A 22,430-nucleotide genomic window follows, 5' to 3' on the forward strand; every position below is an offset into this window, starting at 1 on the left:
ACCTCCAACCACAGTCCCTCCACTGTGCTCCAACTTACAAGTGCCCGATCCACTGAAGGTAGTTTGTAAGATGAACAGTTCACTATAAAGGAACTAAAGACAAACTACATTTTTAAATTTGATTTATTTATTTAGTAGTACATTTTTTTACTAACTGTGGAGATAACAATTGCGTGCCGTACATGTGTGTATCTATGGTTATTGTATCCATTTCTACACGTACACATTGATACATGTATTTTCTTTTTAGAATTTTAAAGTTGACAATGTCTGCCTCGATTGACCATTTTGAAGTAGCCTGTGTGAATGCTCTGTCCAGATCTAAAGCTTTCTGTACCCAGTTCGGGTTTTCGCTCTTTGCTGTCAACCTGGACGGCGCTGTCATGCAATATGCCTGTAAAGCTGGCGAGAGCATATTCGTCTTTTCTCAGCGACCCGAAGATTGTGTACTCTCTGGTGACACTGTCTTCGACTGTGCGCTGAGTGTTGACAAAGTAGGCGCGGTTTTCAACAGAGCGCTAAAGGCTGGAGCTACAAATATTAAGAAGCCAATGGAGCTGCATGATGAAAACGGAAACGGAAGTGTGACAATGGCCATCATCGGATCGCCAATTGGTAAGTTGTTGGTAACACCCGCTAGATATGAAGCCTACTCAGCTACACACCGCGCATTTGAATTCCGGGGATTATGAGATAAAAGAAGATAATTTACTATACAGATTTCATTATTAATTTCAGGCGGTAGAATGAGTTATTCATGTGACCGAGTGATACTCAGAGAACCAATGCCACCCATTTTTGCATGCTTAGTTATTATATAACTGAAATATTTCTTATTCCACTTGTGGTGCAGGTAATGTCGTACACACACTGATTAACCGAGAAAACTACAAAGGCATCTTTCTGCCCGGTTTCACGCCACCCGACATCACGACACTAGCTCAATTCCCAGCCAGTACATACAAGATTAAAACTACACACATTGATCACGTTACATATGTAGTGGAACGTGGTACATCACCAAAGGTAAGAAATTACGCTGTACGTCAAAATACGAGACATTCTCAATATCATTAGAAGATACTCATTTGTTTTTGTTATTTTACAAACATTTTACAAATTTAAATTTGTATTCACAGTTGTCCAAACTCCCTTCACAATATTTAGCGATTGCACTATTATATTTGCTCCTCATCAGATAATTTATTTTTTCACAAGAAAATTCCGCCAGCCCCCAAGTAACATATGTATTACATATATTAAGGTACATGTAGCAGGATATTTATTTGTGGTCTTGGTCCGTGTAGTATCATATATATTTTGTTAAAAAGATGTTTGTTTTTTATCATGAATTGTCAAACACAACTAGAACAAACTCAAGTGAAATGGGATTATCTTCTATGTCAATTACAAACACCTGTGGGTATACTAGTAATTTCCAAGGGAATGGGAAATCTTCCGAAAGCAGCCTCTACACACTGTTCAGTGTATCTTCCTTCCACAGCAATGGGTTCAAATTATTGATTTATTGTTAATCTGGCGGACTGTTGGTGTTAAAGCAATATATAATCTTACCGAAAGTGCAGATTTCTTCGTTGTCACTGCGGTGCGAAAAACAGACGCGCGACTTTTGAGTGACACAATTACCATTTTAAAGTGAAACAATTATCATTTTAGAAAGGATGGAATCAATAATGGTGTATTTTGAAAGCAAGAATAACATGTATGACATCTGTTTATTTTTAGTGTCACGTGTCTCCAAAACAACATTTTTATACAGTTTACACAAAGAAGTGTTTTTCGAAAATTTCAGGACAAATGATTTCAACAAATAGGTTTTGGCTATTGTTTACCTTTTTTAAGATATCAACATTTTTATATCCTGCTACTTTCTCACTTAGATGATCGAATTTTATGGCAACGCCCTCGGATGTGAACGATTTCGTGTAAACTTGAACGAAGATGACGAGACTGGCATGCCAGTAAACGTCGGTAGCGTGGAAATGAGGTTAATGGCTGCAGAGTACTGGAGGTGCGCTGAGAGCGGTGTGCGAATTCACAATCTCGATTCAGACAAACAATCCGTCACTTTCGTCATGGTCGAAGCGATCTGGGGAAAAGGTAAGATTCCATTTATTGTACATTGCAAGTACGAGCTGTCAGTCCACGGTGTCAAGGTCAATCGTGAATATATGTTCTAGGTCACGAGTACTTGTAGTGCGCGGAGAGCGGTGTACGAATTCACAATCTAGTTTCACACCAACAATCCGTCACCTTCGCCATGGTCGAAGTAATCTGAAGATTCCATGTATTAAAGAGCACAGAGCACTGTGTCAAGGTAGCTGTGGGTTACGAACACGTGCAAAGTCATCGTGTACTTTGATTTCGCCAGCCAGTGTTATAATTGTGCACAGTCCCTCTATAGGGACTGTGAATTGTGTTACAATTTTAGATACCTCCCACCACGGTTAGCTTCTATAGGTGTCGACAAATCGCCTCGCCTTTTTACCTATGCACCTTAGGAATACACCAAGGGCACGGAACGCGTGTCGTAGGCACGAGCGATTGTGACTGGCACCACTTGCAAATACACCTTCAAGGCTTCACAGGGGTAGATAAATATCATTTATCTAATATTCACTATCAAGTCAACTAGCGACACACATTTCTTAAACAATTCAGTGAGCAACAACATCGTTTAGTACACATGCGTGCGGTAGTTATGGTATATGTTCATGGATATTTAACAATGCAAATGATAACTATTCATAATATAGAAAAAAAAACGCAAAATAAAGCAGAGCATCTTGGGTATGTTCTAGTTACTAGTAACTACATATAACTTATTAGTAACTGCTTATAACTTCTGCCTCCCATCTTCTTTTCAACACAAAGTTAGTTCTATAATATAGAAAACACATACTAGTAATGTACACAATAATGCAAACTACATACACTGATTCACAATTCTGATTAATAAGTATTTGAATGGAAAATATTATAGTTGAGGTGTATTCGAAAACTTGATTTTAGGTTTGTAGTTCCAAGGTAGTATGAATTAAAGAAAAGTGCAGGTAAATGATTGTATTTCCCTGTGAATGGATAGCAACATCACAGTGCAGAAAAGCCTCAAAGGTTATCCAAATATCCGTCAATATTGTAATCAAGATCTGCATGCTGTCCAATGTATACTATTGGCTATTACCCTCGACTAATCACGATCACTCAGTAAGCTGAAAAGTCATCCGTATCCCGATATAGCCTCGTTGTGAGTCGCAAAGTCTGGTCACCTGATGATATATACTTTCAGAAACGGGGTCTGGGAACCAGATAGCTACGTATCTTGAGAATCATGGCGGGCCTGGCATACAACATATTGCGCTACACACGAATAACATCGTAGAAAGTACACGAGCCATGCGTCAAGCTGGGTGTGTATTCCCACACATACCACAAGGATATTACACAAAGGTAAGTTAGTCCGGACGTTATGTTGTATATATAGTGTAACACGGTTGTTCATTGCTTTGATCGATTTCAGTCGTATGTACAAGTACCAACTATATACTCGTAAACGATGTACTAAGACTAGTAGTACATTTCTCAGCTTCAGGTGTGGTTTTCACATCCTCTTTTTAGAATAAGGAGTGGTTTGGCTGCCCTTTTGTTCATGCGTACGCTTATGCACTTTTCACGCAAGGTTCACACCTTTTCAGAGGCTGAACGTATCATGCCCTTGTTCGTGTCGTGGTTTATACGAAACTCTAAAAAAATGAGTTGGAGATAGCGTTTAGTAAATCTATTATCCACTAATCTGTCAAATTTGAATAAAAAAACATATTATTATAATAATGTTAAATCAGTTTTCACTTAATATATTTTTAGATTGGTAAATCCGATGAAATTGAGAGAGTGGGCGAATGCTTAGAAGAACTGAAAAAACTCGGCATTCTACTTGATGCAGAAGGGGAGTTTTCCTACGACGGTGAAATTAAAACCAAAGATCGGTAAGTCTCACTTTGAAGGGTAACCCACAATTATACAACGGAATATCAATTTCTAGCATATATGTTTCATATGTACATGTGTACATGTACACGTGTATTGCCAATTGTACCTTATATACTTACAGGCAAAGCCTAGTATTGAGATGGATGAGCGGGCTACGAAGCCAGTGAATTTTTAATTAAGGTTTTTTGAATCGTACAATGTGGTTTATTCAGTTTGACGCTGTTTTCGAAAATGACGATTTTGAGTCATTCACAATTTATTTCTATAGTGAAATTGTTTCATAATACTAGTATTTCAAAACAGGTTTCATTGTACATTTTATTTTCGCTTATTCCCTCGATAGCTAATATGAGTTGAATTAAAAAAAAAACATCCAATCAAATCGCAGTGATTAATAAAACGATCTACATTCATATAATAAGATTGTTTGTGTGGTTTTCAGGTACTTAATGCAAGCATTCACAGCACCGATATTTCAGAAAAATACCTTCTTCATGGAAGTCATTTCTAGATTCGGCGCCTGTGGATTCGGTGCAGGCAATATAACGGCATTATGGGATGCAATGGAGGCTGTCCACCAAGGTAAACTCTCTATGATTTTATAAGAGATGTTATATTATGTCATAGTTAGGGGAACCATTTATTGTACATTATGTCATAGTTAGGGGAACCATTCATTGTACACTATGTCATACATAGTTAGGGGAATTATTCATTGTACATTATGTCATAGTTAGCGGAACCATTCATTGTACATTATGTCATAGTTAGGGGAACCATTCATTGTACATTATGTCATAGTTAGGGGAACCATTCATTGTACATTATGTCATATCTATGGGGACCATTCATTGTACATTATGTCATAGTTAGGGGAACCATTCATTGTACATTATGTCATAGTTAGGGGAACCATTCATTGTACATTATGTCATATCTATGGGGACCATTCATTGTACATTATGTCATAGTTAGGGGAACCATCCATTGTACATTATGTCATAGTTAGGGGAACCATCCATTGTACATTATGTCTTAGTTAGGGAAACCATTTATTGTACATTATGTCATAGTTAGGGGAACCATACATTGTACATTATGTCATAGTTAGGGGAACCATTTATTGTACATTATGTCATAGTTAGGGGAACCATTCATTGTACACTATGTCATACATAGTTAGGGGAACCATTCATTGTACATTATGTCATAGTTAGCGGAACCATTCATTGTATATTATGTCATAACTATGGGGACCATTCAATGTATATTATGTCTTAGTTAGGGGAACCATCCATTGTACATTAAGTCTTAGTTAGGGAAACCATGTATTGTACATTATGTCATAGTTAGGGGAACCATTCATTGTACATTATGTCATAGTTAGGGGAACCATTCATTGTGCATTATGTAATAGTTAGCGGAACCATTCATTGTACATTATGTCATATCTATGGCGACCATTCATTGTACATTATGTCATAGTTAGGGGAACCATCCATTGTACATTATGTCATAGTTAGGGGAACCATCCATTGTACATTATGTCTTAGTTAGGGAAACCATTTATTGTACATTATGTCATAGTTAGGGGAACCATTCATTGTACATTATGTCATAGTTAGGGGAACCATTTATTGTACATTATGTCATACATAGTTAGGGGACCCATTCATTGTACATTATGTCATAGTTAGCGGAACTATTCATGGTACATTATGTCATAGTTAGGGGAACCATTAATTGTACATTATGTCATAACTATGGGGACCATTCATTGTACATTATGTCATAGCTAGGGGAACCATTCATTGTACATTATGTCATAGTTAGGGGAACCATTCATTGTGCATTATGTCATAGTTAGCGGAACCATTCATTGTACATTATGTCATAGTTAGGGGAACTATTCATGGTACATTATGTCATCGTTAGGGGAACTATTCATGGTACATTATGTCATAGTTAGGGGAACCATTCATTGTACATTATGTCATAACTATGGGGACCATTCATTGCACATTATGTCATAGTTAGGGGAACCATTCATTGTACATTATGTCATAGTTAGAGAAACAATTTATTGTACATTATGTCATAGTTAGGGGAACCATTCATTGTACACTATGTCATAGTTAGGGGAACCATTCATTGTACATTATGTCATAGTTAGGGGAACTATTCATGGTACATTATGTCATAGTTAGGGGAACCATTTATTGTACATTATGTCATAGTTAGGGAAACCATTCATTGTACATTATCTAATAGTTAGGGGAACCATTCTTTGTACATTATGTCATAGTTAGGGGAACCATTTATTGTACATTATGTCATAGTTAGGGAAACCATTTATTGTACATTATCTAATAGTTAGGGGAACCATTCATTGTACATTATCTAATAGTTAGGGGAACCATTCATTGTACATTATGTCATAACTATGGGGACCATTCATTGTACATTATGTCATAGTTAGGTGAATCATTCATTGCACATTATGTCATAACTATGGGGACCATTCATTGTACATTATGTCATAGTTAGGGGAACCATTCATTGTACATTATGTCATAGTTAGGGGAACCATTCATTGTACATTATGTCATAGTTAGAGAAACAATTTATTGTACATTATGTCATAGTTAGGGGAACCATTCATTGTACACTGTGTCATAGTTAGGGGAACCATTCATTGTACATTATGTCATAGTTAGGGGACAATTTATTGTACATTATGTCATAGTTAGGGAAACCATTCAATGTACATTATCTAATAGTTAGGGGAACCATTCATTGTACATTATGTCATAACTATGGGGACCATTCCTTGTACATTATGTCATAGTTAGGTGAACCATTTATTGTACATTATCTAATAGTTAGGGGAACCATTCATTGTACATTATGTCATAACTATGGGGACCATTCATTGTACATTATGTCATAGTTAGGTGAACCATTCATTGTACATTATGTCATAACTATGGGGACCATTCATTGTACATTATGTCTTAGTTAGGGGAACCATCCATTGTACATTAAGTCTTAGTTAGGGAAACCATTTATTGTACATTATGTCATAGTTAGGGGAACCATTCAATGTACATTATGTCATAGTTAGGGGAACTATTCATTGTGCATTATGTCATAGTTAGCGGAACCATTCATTGTACATTATGTCATAACTATGGGGACCATTCATTGTACATTATGTCATAGTTAGGGGAACTATTCATGGTACATTATGTCATAGTTAGGGGAACCATTCATTGTACCTTATGTCATAGTTAGGGGAACTATTCATGGTACATTATGTCATAGTTAGGGGAACCATTCATTGTACTTTATGTCATAGTTAGGGGAACCATTCATTGTACATTGTGTCATAGTTAGGGAAACCATTCATTGTACATTATGTCTTAGTTAGGGGAACCATTCATTGTACATTATGCCTTAGTTAGGGGAACTATTCATGGTACATTATGTCATAGTTAGGGGAACTATTCATGGTACATTATCTAATAGTTAGGGGAACCATTCATTGTACATTATCTTATAGTTAGGGGAACCATTCATTGTACATTATGTCATAGTTAGGGGAACCATTCATTGTACATTATGTCATATCTATGGGGACCATTCATTGTACATTATGTCATAGTTAGGGGAACCATCCATTGTACATTATGTCATAGTTAGGGGACCATCCATTGTGCATTATGTCTTAGTTAGGGAAACCATTTATTGTACATTATGTCATAGTTAGGGGAACCATACATTGTACATTATGTCATAGTTAGGGGAACCATTTATTGTACATTATGTCATAGTTAGGGGAACCATTCATTGTACACTATGTCATACATAGTTAGGGGAACCATTCATTGTACATTATGTCATAGTTAGCGGAACCATTCACTGTATATTATGTCATAACTATGGGGACCATTCATTGTGCATTATGTCATAGTTAGCGGAACCATTCATTTTACATTATGTCATAACTATGGGGACCATTCATTGTACATTATGTCATAGTTAGGGGAACTATTCATGGTACATTATGTCATAGTTAGGGGAACCATTCATTGTACATTATGTCATAACTATGGGGACCATTCATTGTACATTATGTCATAGCTAGGGGAACCATTCATTGTACATTATGTCATAGTTAGGGGAACCATTCATTGTGCATTATGTCATAGTTAGCGGAACCATTCATTGTACATTATGTCATAGTTAGGGGAACTATTCATGGTACATTATGTCATAGTTAGGGGAACTATTCATGGTACATTATGTCATAGTTAGGGGAACTATTCATTGTACATTATGTCATAGTTAGGGGAACCATTCATGGTACATTATGTCATAGTTAGGGGAACCATTCATTGTACATTATGTCATAGTTAGGGGAACTATTCATTGTACATTATGTCATATCTATGGGGACCATTCATTGTACATTATGTCATAGTTAGGGGAACCATCCATTGTACATTATGTCATAGTTAGGGGAACCATCCATTGTACATTATGTCTTAGTTAGGGAAACCATTTATTGTACATTATGTCATAGTTAGGGGAACCATACATTGTACATTATGTCATAGTTAGGGGAACCATTTATTGTACATTATGTCATAGTTAGGGGAACCATTCATTGTACACTATGTCATACATAGTTAGGGGAACCATTCATTGTACATTATGTCATAGTTAGCGGAACCATTCATTGTATATTATGTCATAACTATGGGGACCATTCAATGTATATTATGTCTTAGTTAGGGGAACCATCCATTGTACATTAAGTCTTAGTTAGGGAAACCATGTATTGTACATTATGTCATAGTTAGGGGAACCATTCATTGTACATTATGTCATAGTTAGGGGAACCATTCATTGTGCATTATGTAATAGTTAGCGGAACCATTCATTGTACATTATGTCATATCTATGGCGACCATTCATTGTACATTATGTCATAGTTAGGGGAACCATCCATTGTACATTATGTCATAGTTAGGGGAACCATCCATTGTACATTATGTCTTAGTTAGGGAAACCATTTATTGTACATTATGTCATAGTTAGGGGAACCATTCATTGTACATTATGTCATAGTTAGGGGAACCATTTATTGTACATTATGTCATACATAGTTAGGGGACCCATTCATTGTACATTATGTCATAGTTAGCGGAACTATTCATGGTACATTATGTCATAGTTAGGGGAACCATTAATTGTACATTATGTCATAACTATGGGGACCATTCATTGTACATTATGTCATAGCTAGGGGAACCATTCATTGTACATTATGTCATAGTTAGGGGAACCATTCATTGTGCATTATGTCATAGTTAGCGGAACCATTCATTGTACATTATGTCATAGTTAGGGGAACTATTCATGGTACATTATGTCATCGTTAGGGGAACTATTCATGGTACATTATGTCATAGTTAGGGGAACCATTTATTGTACATTATGTCATAGTTAGGGAAACCATTCATTGTACATTATCTAATAGTTAGGGGAACCATTCTTTGTACATTATGTCATAGTTAGGGGAACCATTTATTGTACATTATGTCATAGTTAGGGAAACCATTTATTGTACATTATCTAATAGTTAGGGGAACCATTCATTGTACATTATCTAATAGTTAGGGGAACCATTCATTGTACATTATGTCATAACTATGGGGACCATTCATTGTACATTATGTCATAGTTAGGTGAATCATTCATTGCACATTATGTCATAACTATGGGGACCATTCATTGTACATTATGTCATAGTTAGGGGAACCATTCATTGTACATTATGTCATAGTTAGGGGAACCATTCATTGTACATTATGTCATAGTTAGAGAAACAATTTATTGTACATTATGTCATAGTTAGGGGAACCATTCATTGTACACTGTGTCATAGTTAGGGGAACCATTCATTGTACATTATGTCATAGTTAGGGGACAATTTATTGTACATTATGTCATAGTTAGGGAAACCATTCATTGTACATTATCTAATAGTTAGGGGAACCATTCATTGTACATTATGTCATAACTATGGGGACCATTCCTTGTACATTATGTCATAGTTAGGTGAACCATTTATTGTACATTATCTAATAGTTAGGGGAACCATTCATTGTACATTATGTCATAACTATGGGGACCATTCATTGTACATTATGTCATAGTTAGGTGAACCATTCATTGTACATTATGTCATAACTATGGGGACCATTCATTGTACATTATGTCTTAGTTAGGGGAACCATCCATTGTACATTAAGTCTTAGTTAGGGAAACCATTTATTGTACATTATGTCATAGTTAGGGGAACCATTCAATGTACATTATGTCATAGTTAGGGGAACTATTCATTGTGCATTATGTCATAGTTAGCGGAACCATTCATTGTACATTATGTCATAACTATGGGGACCATTCATTGTACATTATGTCATAGTTAGGGGAACTATTCATGGTACATTATGTCATAGTTAGGGGAACCATTCATTGTACCTTATGTCATAGTTAGGGGAACTATTCATGGTACATTATGTCATAGTTAGGGGAACCATTCATTGTACTTTATGTCATAGTTAGGGGAACCATTCATTGTACATTGTGTCATAGTTAGGGAAACCATTCATTGTACATTATGTCTTAGTTAGGGGAACCATTCATTGTACATTATGCCTTAGTTAGGGGAACTATTCATGGTACATTATGTCATAGTTAGGGGAACTATTCATGGTACATTATCTAATAGTTAGGGGAACCATTCATTGTACATTATCTTATAGTTAGGGGAACCATTCATTGTACATTATGTCATAGTTAGGGGAACCATTCATTGTACATTATGTCATATCTATGGGGACTATTCATTGTACATTATGTCATAGTTAGGGGAACCATCCATTGTACATTATGTCATAGTTAGGGGACCATCCATTGTGCATTATGTCTTAGTTAGGGAAACCATTTATTGTACATTATGTCATAGTTAGGGGAACCATACATTGTACATTATGTCATAGTTAGGGGAACCATTTATTGTACATTATGTCATAGTTAGGGGAACCATTCATTGTACACTATGTCATACATAGTTAGGGGAACCATTCATTGTACATTATGTCATAGTTAGCGGAACCATTCACTGTATATTATGTCATAACTATGGGGACCATTCATTGTGCATTATGTCATAGTTAGCGGAACCATTCATTTTACATTATGTCATAACTATGGGGACCATTCATTGTACATTATGTCATAGTTAGGGGAACTATTCATGGTACATTATGTCATAGTTAGGGGAACCATTCATTGTACATTATGTCATAACTATGGGGACCATTCATTGTACATTATGTCATAGCTAGGGGAACCATTCATTGTACATTATGTCATAGTTAGGGGAACCATTCATTGTACATTATGTCATAGTTAGGGGAACTATTCATGGTACATTATGTCATAGTTAGGGGAACCATTTATTGTACATTATGTCATAGTTAGGGAAACCATTCATTGTACATTATCTAATAGTTAGGGGAACCATTCTTTGTACATTATGTCATAGTTAGGGGAACCATTTATTGTACATTATGTCATAGTTAGGGAAACCATTTATTGTACATTATCTAATAGTTAGGGGAACCATTCATTGTACATTATCTAATAGTTAGGGGAACCATTCATTGTACATTATGTCATAACTATGGGGACCATTCATTGTACATTATGTCATAGTTAGGTGAATCATTCATTGCACATTATGTCATAACTATGGGGACCATTCATTGTACATTATGTCATAGTTAGGGGAACCATTCATTGTACATTATGTCATAGTTAGGGGAACCATTCATTGTACATTATGTCATAGTTAGAGAAACAATTTATTGTACATTATGTCATAGTTAGGGGAACCATTCATTGTACACTGTGTCATAGTTAGGGGAACCATTCATTGTACATTATGTCATAGTTAGGGGACAATTTATTGTACATTATGTCATAGTTAGGGAAACCATTCATTGTACATTATCTAATAGTTAGGGGAACCATTCATTGTACATTATGTCATAACTATGGGGACCATTCCTTGTACATTATGTCATAGTTAGGTGAACCATTTATTGTACATTATCTAATAGTTAGGGGAACCATTCATTGTACATTATGTCATAACTATGGGGACCATTCATTGTACATTATGTCATAGTTAGGTGAACCATTCATTGTACATTATGTCATAACTATGGGGACCATTCATTGTACATTATGTCTTAGTTAGGGGAACCATCCATTGTACATTAAGTCTTAGTTAGGGAAACCATTTATTGTACATTATGTCATAGTTAGGGGAACCATTCAATGTACATTATGTCATAGTTAGGGGAACTATTCATTGTGCATTATGTCATAGTTAGCGGAACCATTCATTGTACATTATGTCATAACTATGGGGACCATTCATTGTACATTATGTCATAGTTAGGGGAACTATTCATGGTACATTATGTCATAGTTAGGGGAACCATTCATTGTACCTTATGTCATAGTTAGGGGAACTATTCATGGTACATTATGTCATAGTTAGGGGAACCATTCATTGTACTTTATGTCATAGTTAGGGGAACCATTCATTGTACATTGTGTCATAGTTAGGGAAACCATTCATTGTACATTATGTCTTAGTTAGGGGAACCATTCATTGTACATTATGCCTTAGTTAGGGGAACTATTCATGGTACATTATGTCATAGTTAGGGGAACTATTCATGGTACATTATCTAATAGTTAGGGGAACCATTCATTGTACATTATCTTATAGTTAGGGGAACCATTCATTGTACATTATGTCATAGTTAGGGGAACCATTCATTGTACATTATGTTATATCTATGGGGACCATTCATTGTACATTATGTCATAGTTAGGGGAACCATCCATTGTACATTATGTCATAGTTAGGGGACCATCCATTGTGCATTATGTCTTAGTTAGGGAAACCATTTATTGTACATTATGTCATAGTTAGGGGAACCATACATTGTACATTATGTCATAGTTAGGGGAACCATTTATTGTACATTATGTCATAGTTAGGGGAACCATTCATTGTACACTATGTCATACATAGTTAGGGGAACCATTCATTGTACATTATGTCATAGTTAGCGGAACCATTCACTGTATATTATGTCATAACTATGGGGACCATTCATTGTGCATTATGTCATAGTTAGCGGAACCATTCATTTTACATTATGTCATAACTATGGGGACCATTCATTGTACATTATGTCATAGTTAGGGGAACTATTCATGGTACATTATGTCATAGTTAGGGGAACCATTCATTGTACATTATGTCATAACTATGGGGACCATTCATTGTACATTATGTCATAGCTAGGGGAACCATTCATTGTACATTATGTCATAGTTAGGGGAACCATTCATTGTGCATTATGTCATAGTTAGCGGAACCATTCATTGTACATTATGTCATAGTTAGGGGAACTATTCATGGTACATTATGTCATAGTTAGGGGAACTATTCATGGTACATTATGTCATAGTTAGGGGAACTATTCATTGTACATTATGTCATAGTTAGGGGAACCATTCATGGTACATTATGTCATAGTTAGGGGAACCATTCATTGTACATTATGTCATAGTTAGGGGAACTATTCATTGTACATTATGTCATAGTTAGGGGAACCATTCAATGTACATTATGCCTATTAACTATTATTTTACTCATTTATTTTGTTTGTGTTTGTATACTATTTAGAGAAGCTAAATTGTTTTCGTAACTTTTAATTTCACTTTCTTGGAACATTTTCTACTGTTACTGTTGTTGTTGTCTTTGTTGTGCGAATTATGTGTTTTTCTGTACTAAATTAGAAAGGACATCGACTAACTCCAGCTGATCCCACTTTGCCCAAGGCATACAAAAGAAACAATCTGGAAGACCAACTGATGTCACCGTGGAACCAACTCTGACGTACAGGAATCATTCAAGTTAAAATATACAAAAGCACAATAACACTAAAATGTACAAGTGACGCCATCTTGTTATACATCACGCCCTCCCACGTTGCTAAATTTATTATATACATATATATATATATATATATATATATATATATATATATATATATATATATATATATATATATATATATATATATATATATATATGTTGAGAATATATTCCGTTGAAGACATTATCTTAAACACAATTCGGTTCACCACATACATAACCCATTGCCAAACTCATTTTACACGACTTTTTATACATAATAATGGTCACTGTATTAGTTTACGCATGTTTACAATACAACTTCCATGTATATAATCAATTACCTAAACAAATGCTCAGAAATTCATAAACATTGTTTTAAATGTTATTGTAGTTTGGGTATACACATTTAATAAAAACATCATATTTTATATATTGTGATCCGTGCAATTCTGTTATTTTATCTTTGAACCCATCACGGTGTAGCGGGCAGAAATCTCGACACAGCGAGCGTTGTCCAGATGTATCTTGGGATATCCTGACCACATTCGCAGTTGAACATACTGTGGCTGCGCTGTCTGAATTCAGTTTGTAGTGGTGCATGAAGCAGACGAGAACGCAAATCAACCAGGTGTTCACAGCTTTCAGAAACTGCAGAAGCGACATTTTCAACAACGTATGGTAAAGCATAAAAATAAATAAACAATATTTATCGCAGTAATTATACCCTCGTTTCATATAGTCTCAGACTAGTAATACTAGTCTGAGATATAGTTCAGTAATATCTTTTAGTAAGTACAGTCTCTAATATATGCTGGACATTTACATAAACGCGCTTTTACAGTACCTTTAACAACACTCCATCTGCTGTACACAGGTTCCTCGGGTTACCAGAGTTACGAAAATTGTGTATCCCGAGAGGCTCCATGAAGAACAAGAAAACACGCATCCTGATACGTGATGAGTGATCACAGACCATCTTATCTAAGATAGACTAGGGTAATGTTGTCATATCACAGGAACACTTTCAAAATTAATACACCAGCCAAGTGATTGACAATGCGAGTATCCAATTATGCGATGATAGCGTCACAGCTGGTGATTTTCTACAGTAGTAGACGAGCCATGGCGTTATTGGGCACAATTCCTCGCTGCTGGTCCGAAAGTTCCAGTGATGTTGTTGAGAAGGAAGAGTTATTTTAAGCAAAATACGGCGGTGACAATTAGAATTATTTGTGGGAACTGATTATGGAATGCTCCGCTATAAAAGACGAACTACTATGTATTTTTATTATCAATATTTTAATAATATGTCTCAATACCACTCCATGTCGACACCCTTGACTTTCTATGTAGAATTGCTCACACAAAACCTGTTGTCACCTCCCCTCATTTCATCCGTCCCCGCCACCCTTAAACAAACTTACTACCCCGTGTTCATAAGTTGAATTGAACCCGAGTAATAAACACAGTGGCTCCTGGTTGATATTCAAAGGTCTGGTAATAATTTTGACCACATTAGTAGCCCAAATTACTAAACTGTGTCAAGCATGCATTATTGTTTGACACGGTTTAAGGTTAGATACTTTACAGTTGTTCGTTTAATGAAATAAAAAAACACTAATACACATGCGCAGTGACTGTACGTACTAAAACAATAAGCGCACATGCGTAGTAGATGTTTCGTCGAACGAATACGTAATTACCTGCTTTAGAAATAACGTACTTTGTTCAGAATAATGTGGTCATCAACCTGTAGTATCAAACAACACAAGCAACAGTTAACAATACTAGCAGGGGTGGTTGCAGGTTGTTCAGTTTGGCGGGGCATCTTTACAATGTGTTCATTATCGCATTGCAACGTGGTGTATATGTACAGTATATCGGTAACAACGGTAACCACTATATGTGTTAAACATTACATGTCCTCAATCATAACAATCAGAAATCAAAGCGGCGGAACGAAATTTTGCCTGAGGGCGAGATCTGAAATCTAGACTCTCTGAAACGCTATTTTCTACATTTTGAGGGGCAAATTTTGCTGACACAAAGGGTTTCAGCTTGATTTGAGGGGCGACACATTCTTTTACGGCGGCGAGTGCCCCCCCCCGGTGCCACCGCCACACAAGTTCAGAACATGCATGCCGCAACCAAAGAAATGTACATAGGTATGGAGATTCGTCCCTATATGCGTGGACCTTGACACACACCCACCAATTATAATTTAGGGGCGCTCAAAAACACATTCAACACAACAACCGTTACCTTGTAGTCTAACCATATAATATAGTCATATAATATCATTATATGATATTTCAACTACAAAGGAGGAGTACATTCGATGTCAAGGTAAAAAAAAATAGCGATGCGGCTCCCATAGCGATTCGTTAATAAATTAACTTGAATATCGAAGTATTAAAAGTGGAAAATTAGATGACCGGGCTAAACACATTAAAATATCACGTGACATATGCGGGATAGTCATTTGTGGATGGCCAGAATCTCGATAGAGAACGTACTAAACGAAGTGATTTATGGGTTGAACTTGTCAAATCCATTTCTAGCGCGACATAGTCAGAGGTTCTGCCCCAGTGTGGTAATTCGCCTCCAATCTACATCTGACCAAAGACAATAGAAAAAGTGTCTTTGATCTGACCAATGGCACATGCAAAACGCATTCTGAGGGTGAACATCTAAACATAACTTGTGTTACAACCAGCTCTCAAGTAAGGCGCGCTCGCGGGGACGCGCTCTAATTCGTTGGAATTCCCGTCAGTAAAGAGAACTGTCGGAACGCAATTTACAATAGATTTGGTGCAAGACATAAATGTTACAGTCATTGTCTTTGAAAAAAATAAATAAATGGCGTTAGATATCATGAATAATATCGTGAATATGTTTCATTATATTTTGCAATGTTTCATAGAAAACTTGTGATTCATTTGGAATTTGATGTGTAGCAGTGATTGAACACTCTGGGCCGAGTTTTCAAATATGACAGGAGTCTACACAAATATTACTGAATCTGATCACAAGACATTTTCACATTATCATGTCTTGCGTTTTATATTTAGGACTTAAAGTCAGCGTAGTACTACGTCTACATCACGTGCGTACTTTCCCCACAATTTGCGGCTTTGTTCTTGGTATTTTGCTACCTTTTAAATAGGGACGATTGTTCAAACGAAACTACCCTTGAACTCAATGAGTTTGAAGTATGTCCGATCTATTATAAAGTGAATAGAAAGCTAAAATTAGAAATTACATAATTTGCTTATGTTTTTTTTTTTTATAATTTAAACTGTTATCATCTAGAGGGAGGTACATCAGAACTCAGACTAATACAAGTCAGAACAACACGCGAGTCGAACGCAGCAAACCTCAGACTAGTGTTACTTACTACTACTTACAAACCGACAAGCATCATTAAACATATCATTCTTTTCATTTTGGTTGTTTTGTTGACGAAAATGGTTACAACTTAGTTAAAGTTTATTGAAATCTGAAAAAAATACCAATTGATAGTTCGAGAAAATCATGTATCCATCATATCTTGAATTTGAACAAACTCGTTGAAACGGTATCTAAGAAATGGTAAGAAGTCAGTCAAAAACAAAACCAGTCGACACATGTCCGAGAAATGATGCCGGACAGACGCATGAACGGACGAAACTAACACTTTAGTGGCGTAAAATAATGTCTCATGTGTTTAATGAATATATCATGTTCCCCGGCAGTTTGACAAGGACAAAGTCCGGGAGGGGGCATGTAGTTTCGCCTTCGTCAGTCCGTCCGGGGTGATTTCTCGGAGAAGCTGGACCGATTTTTTTGAAACTTTGTACAACGACATAGTGGTCAACCATACATGTGGACGTCAATTTATTTTCCGATTCGATCAAATATGGCTGACTGGCGGCCATTTTAATGCCAAAAGTCAGTCAAATTCGGTCCTTGTGTATGTCCATCGTCATTTCTCGGAGATGGCTTGACCGATTTTGTTGAGACTTGTTACAAACACATTGTTTTACTTTTTTTGAAATGATCAAATATGGCCGACTGACAGCCATTTTGATTGTTAATCATGGCTTTTGTCTGTCCATTGATTTTCTCAGAGGTGCCTTGACTGATTTCAATGACACTGGGTACAACGACACAGTGAGGAGGTATACATATTCACATGGATTTATTTCCTGTTTTGATCAAACATGGCTGCCTGGCGGCCATTTTGAATGTCAAAATCCTGTAAAATCCATTTTTTTGGGTGTGTCCATCATTTCTCGTAGATGCTTGGACCGATTTTGCTGAGACTTGGTACAAATACAGGGTGACCACTAATACAGATGCACATTGATTTTTTGTCAAAGAATCAATTAATGAGCTCATTTGCGTATTTTATTATTAATTTGAGTTCTTGTTAATATCTTGTGAACTAATAGTCCAAATCAGACCGAACTTGGTAGAGACTTGATTTGTCAATACATGTATAATATATATGATATGCAATATTGAGTTTCAATTTACTTAAGGATGCTGTACACCTTTTTTTGCTTTGAAACCCCAAATTCTACTTTTTTGTATTTTTCAATGCTGGACTACAAGGAGCAAACACTCAGTAGGAAAAAAAGTGAATTGAATGTTTTTATAGGGTGTAAAAATCAATTTTTGTTAATTAAAAACAAAAGCACATGTCATTGTTTTGAAAGCTATGTTTTAATCAATCAGCCAAAGACATAATAGACAGATAATTTGCATAATAGTCACCACCCATAGCAAATATAAACAGTCTCTTGCATTCAGCACAAGCTCAGACTAGTAATACGAGTACATTTTTGTATTAGTAGTCCGAGGTACAAGTTACACGCACTCCATTTACGATCGTCCATCATTTGCATATTTAATGAATTTTGAATTTTTCTTAATATCTAATAGTCCAAATCAGACCGAACTTGGTAGAGACTTGATTCGTCAATATAATATATATAATATGCAATATTGAGTTTCAATTTACTTAACGAGATCATTTGCATATTTAAGGAATTTTGAATTGTTCTTAATATCTTGTAAACTAAATGTCCAAATGAGACCAAACTTGGTAAAGACTTACTTGATCTGTGAATATAAGATGTGTGCTATGCAATATTGACTTTCAACTTAATTAATGAGCTAATTTGAATATTTAATTAATTTTTAATTTTTGTTAATATCTTGTGAATTGATAGTTTAAATAAGATCAAACTTGTTATAGGCTTACTTTATCTGTCAATATAAGATATGTGCTATGCAATATTGAGTTTCAACTAAATTAATGGGCTCATTTGCATATTTAATTATTTTTGTTAATATCTTGTTAATTAGTATTCCAAATAAGACTGTACTAGGTATAGACATGGATGTACTTCTTAGTACATCCATGGTATAGACTTACTTGATATGTCGATATAGGTAAGGTTGATATATGTTGATTTTTAACTTAATCTTCCTACCCGATTTTATACATATACATTCAATTTAATTCATAGCCAACTATCTAACAACTATCACATCTGATAAGTGGGGGCTGTGTCATCTTAAGATGACTTGTATATTGATTAAGTATTATTATGTTAGCCAATAGTTGTACGCATTTTAACACGTTTCACTAGTGTATTCACCTCACTTCAACATTTACCCATATGGCTAAGAAACACACTTTCAGACATTACAAACCATTTTAATGAGTATTACGTCATTGGTCATTTTGATAGCTAACATTTCAGCCAATCACTGCCATGTTGTAGGATGCAAATTAAAAACAACAGCTTAAATGTACGTTTTCTTAATCAAACCACAGGGACTGTGATCAAACAGATGCTGTTTTTCCCAATCAGACTTAACTGATAACCAGAGTTGTTCATCGGATAAATAAACATTGACAAAGCAAATAAATCAATGCATGTACAGAGATGTTATATAATGCCTGCTGCCCCATGTGTGTTGTATGTAATCCTCTCTCAGCCAAGTCAATTTTGAGTACACAGTGGCAGTCAAGGTTGCTATGCAGACACCCTTAGCACCGGCTAACGAAGTGTTCATGAACGCTTAGCCGTGGCTAAACGCCCAAAACGTCATTGTATTCAATCACAGTATGGAGGGACTGTGATTCAATGCTCATTTGGAAGGTTTACTATTAAATTCATAACTATTCATTTCGGAATGCCATTGCCATCAACGCGAGGACATCTAGAGATATTGTTCTCGAGAAAGAATGTCGACCTATGATAAGAATCTGTGCTGCTTCCCGTCATTCTTCAGTCTACACTTTCTGGGTTTGCTTTGGTATTTTTCTGTAACCGTAGAACTAACATGTACACCGTTCTAGTTACTCGTACTGTACTGAGTAATCATAGTTAAAATGACTGAAGATTTGTGTATATTCTTAACAAGTTTGGGCGTTACTTCAGTTATACCGTGCTAACCACTATTTCCTACCGTACATGCGTGAACGCATTTAGTTCTATCCATGGAGGTAAAAGACTTTTACTTGCATGTTCTATCCGATATGCAAACATACAATATTAGCTTAAATTTTAGCCCGTAATTCGTGTAGCGTGAACACTACTATAAACGAGGTTTCTTTGATCATGGAGGTAAAATGTGTTGATCTATAGAATTAGATTTTATTAGACGACTAGTAGCTTCGCGGTAAGTGGCTTTCTCGTTAAGTGGGTTTCGTTATGGGTGGGTCTTGCGGGGAACAGGGCTTTGTCGAGGTAACTGGTCCTGTCATCGATGTTGAGAATTAAAGTTTTATGTTTCTTTAACAACTTGCGCTATTCTGGGAACACCATCCTTAGAAGCTATTATTTTGCCTTTATGGTTTGTCAGTGTTATTTACGAAAATATTTGTTTATAATTTTATAAATTGGCTTGGCAATTCCAACCCCAATTAGTTATAATGTGTACAAGTTTTAATAACAAAAATGAAATATTAATTATTTCATTATTTAACCTGCACAAAATTAATCAATATTTTTCCTTGCTAGAATGATGTGTAACTTCATATGGGAATCCTGATAAAGTTCACAGCTGGCGATTTAGCAATACCCGTATCAGGGATTGTCAACTTCTTGTGATTTTGATTACATAACGTTTTTAGGTTCATGTGCTGCATATTACAGAGCAAGTACCTAAGCGGCCGTTCCTGGGTAAACAATTAAGCCAAGGCAAGGCAATTCTCCGTTTTTACGCAATCTGGGAAGTTCGAATTACTAAATGAAGTACAGGACGACGAAGCTGAACTATCCAAGAACCAACACATACCAAAAATCAAAATCTCAAAAGTGAATATTTGGCAGGTAGGTCGTACCGTCACTGATTGGAAAAAAATCCTGGCCCACCACTGCCATTGCAATAGCCAAAAACTGATTTTTGAATACTTTCGCTCCAAATTTATTACCTCCTACCAGTTTTGTAATAGCAGTGTTCAAATGATCATGCTTTTTATTTTATCTATTTTGCGCACTGGTCAGATATCACTGGCGCCGACATTGTTACACTGTATCAACGTAATCCTAATGAAACTTTGAATGAACTGTAAATGCTGCCTTCGTTCTAGAAAATACTATCGCAAAACGGTTGGAAATATAAATGTAACAGCAGAATACGTCCTAGTAATAAACTAAGTGACTAAAGACTGAATGTTTTTTGCGAACATCGTATACGGGACCCATTTAGTTATAAACTTACGCTATTGATTAACGGTCATGTTCTACCATGGAAACAGCCAAAAACACTTACTTGTCAGTGTCTGACTGTTATATACAGCCCAGAACACGCCAGAATAGTAAAAAAAGTCAGGAAATGTCAGTTGCCCGTGCCTTGAGAGCCGTTGAACCAAAACAACCTGTTACCCTTCGCCGCCCACAGCATCCATATGATTTTATATTGCATAGAAAAGAACACTAAATGCAGCTATCCCGGTCAGCAATCGAATGATCAATCTTCATGATTTATGCAACTGGTATTTCCATCTATCTGAACTTTAAAATTGTCAAGTTCGGAATGTGTTTTTACGTACAGTGACGCGAACATTCAACAACGTGTTATATGTGATTTGAACTTATTATATTTTATTTACTTTTCAAAATTCTTACTAACTTGTTATATTTTATTTTATTTATCTGTATTGATTAATATTCCTATTGCTATATACTGAAAGAAATGTATATTTCTAAAGATGCAATAAACAATTACATTTGTATTATTATATTATTCGACAACGTGTTGAACAAGAAGTACATCTTGGGCTAGTGGCATTGCAAAATTTTAGAGAGTACAGGAAATGTTTCAGTAAGGAATTGTT

The 22,430-nt window shown here is 35.8% G+C and overlaps 1 protein-coding gene across 2 annotated transcripts; it reads left to right on the forward strand.

Annotated features, from left to right (window-relative positions):
- The first annotated feature begins 266 nt into the window (after positions 1-266).
- LOC102809309 (4-hydroxyphenylpyruvate dioxygenase-like protein) lies at positions 267-14,017 on the forward strand. Of its 2 annotated transcripts, XM_006820898.2 has the most exons (7): positions 267-615; positions 854-1,026; positions 1,902-2,121; positions 3,311-3,471; positions 3,886-4,007; positions 4,454-4,593; positions 13,972-14,017. In XM_006820898.2, exons 1-7 carry the CDS (start codon positions 267-269, stop codon positions 13,995-13,997), a joined length of 1,191 nt encoding a protein of 396 aa, XP_006820961.2. In that variant the 3' UTR covers positions 13,998-14,017. The 2 variants fall into 2 exon arrangements, 1 of the variants encoding a protein (XP_006820961.2); XR_014928862.1 differs by lacking the exons at positions 267-615; positions 854-1,026; positions 1,902-2,121; positions 4,454-4,593; positions 13,972-14,017 and adding an exon at positions 2,502-2,611 and having other exon boundaries at positions 3,886-3,920.
- The last annotated feature ends 8,413 nt before the right edge of the window (positions 14,018-22,430 follow it).

Source organism: Saccoglossus kowalevskii, chromosome 3 (genome assembly GCF_978046115.1).
Source record: "Saccoglossus kowalevskii chromosome 3, keSacKowa6.1, whole genome shotgun sequence".
NCBI classification, from domain to species: Eukaryota; Metazoa; Hemichordata; class Enteropneusta; family Harrimaniidae; genus Saccoglossus; species Saccoglossus kowalevskii.

Excerpts from the sequence above, each read along its gene's own strand:
- LOC102809309 (XM_006820898.2), top strand. The coding sequence starts at position 267 with ATGTCTGCCTCGATTGACCATTTTGAAGTAGCCTGTGTGAATGCTCTG. Across the intron at positions 616-853 it reads CATCATCGGATCGCCAATTG|GTAATGTCGTACACACACTG; the intron begins GTAAGTTGTTGG and ends CTTGTGGTGCAG. Across the intron at positions 4,008-4,453 it reads GAAATTAAAACCAAAGATCG|GTACTTAATGCAAGCATTCA; the intron begins GTAAGTCTCACT and ends TGTGGTTTTCAG.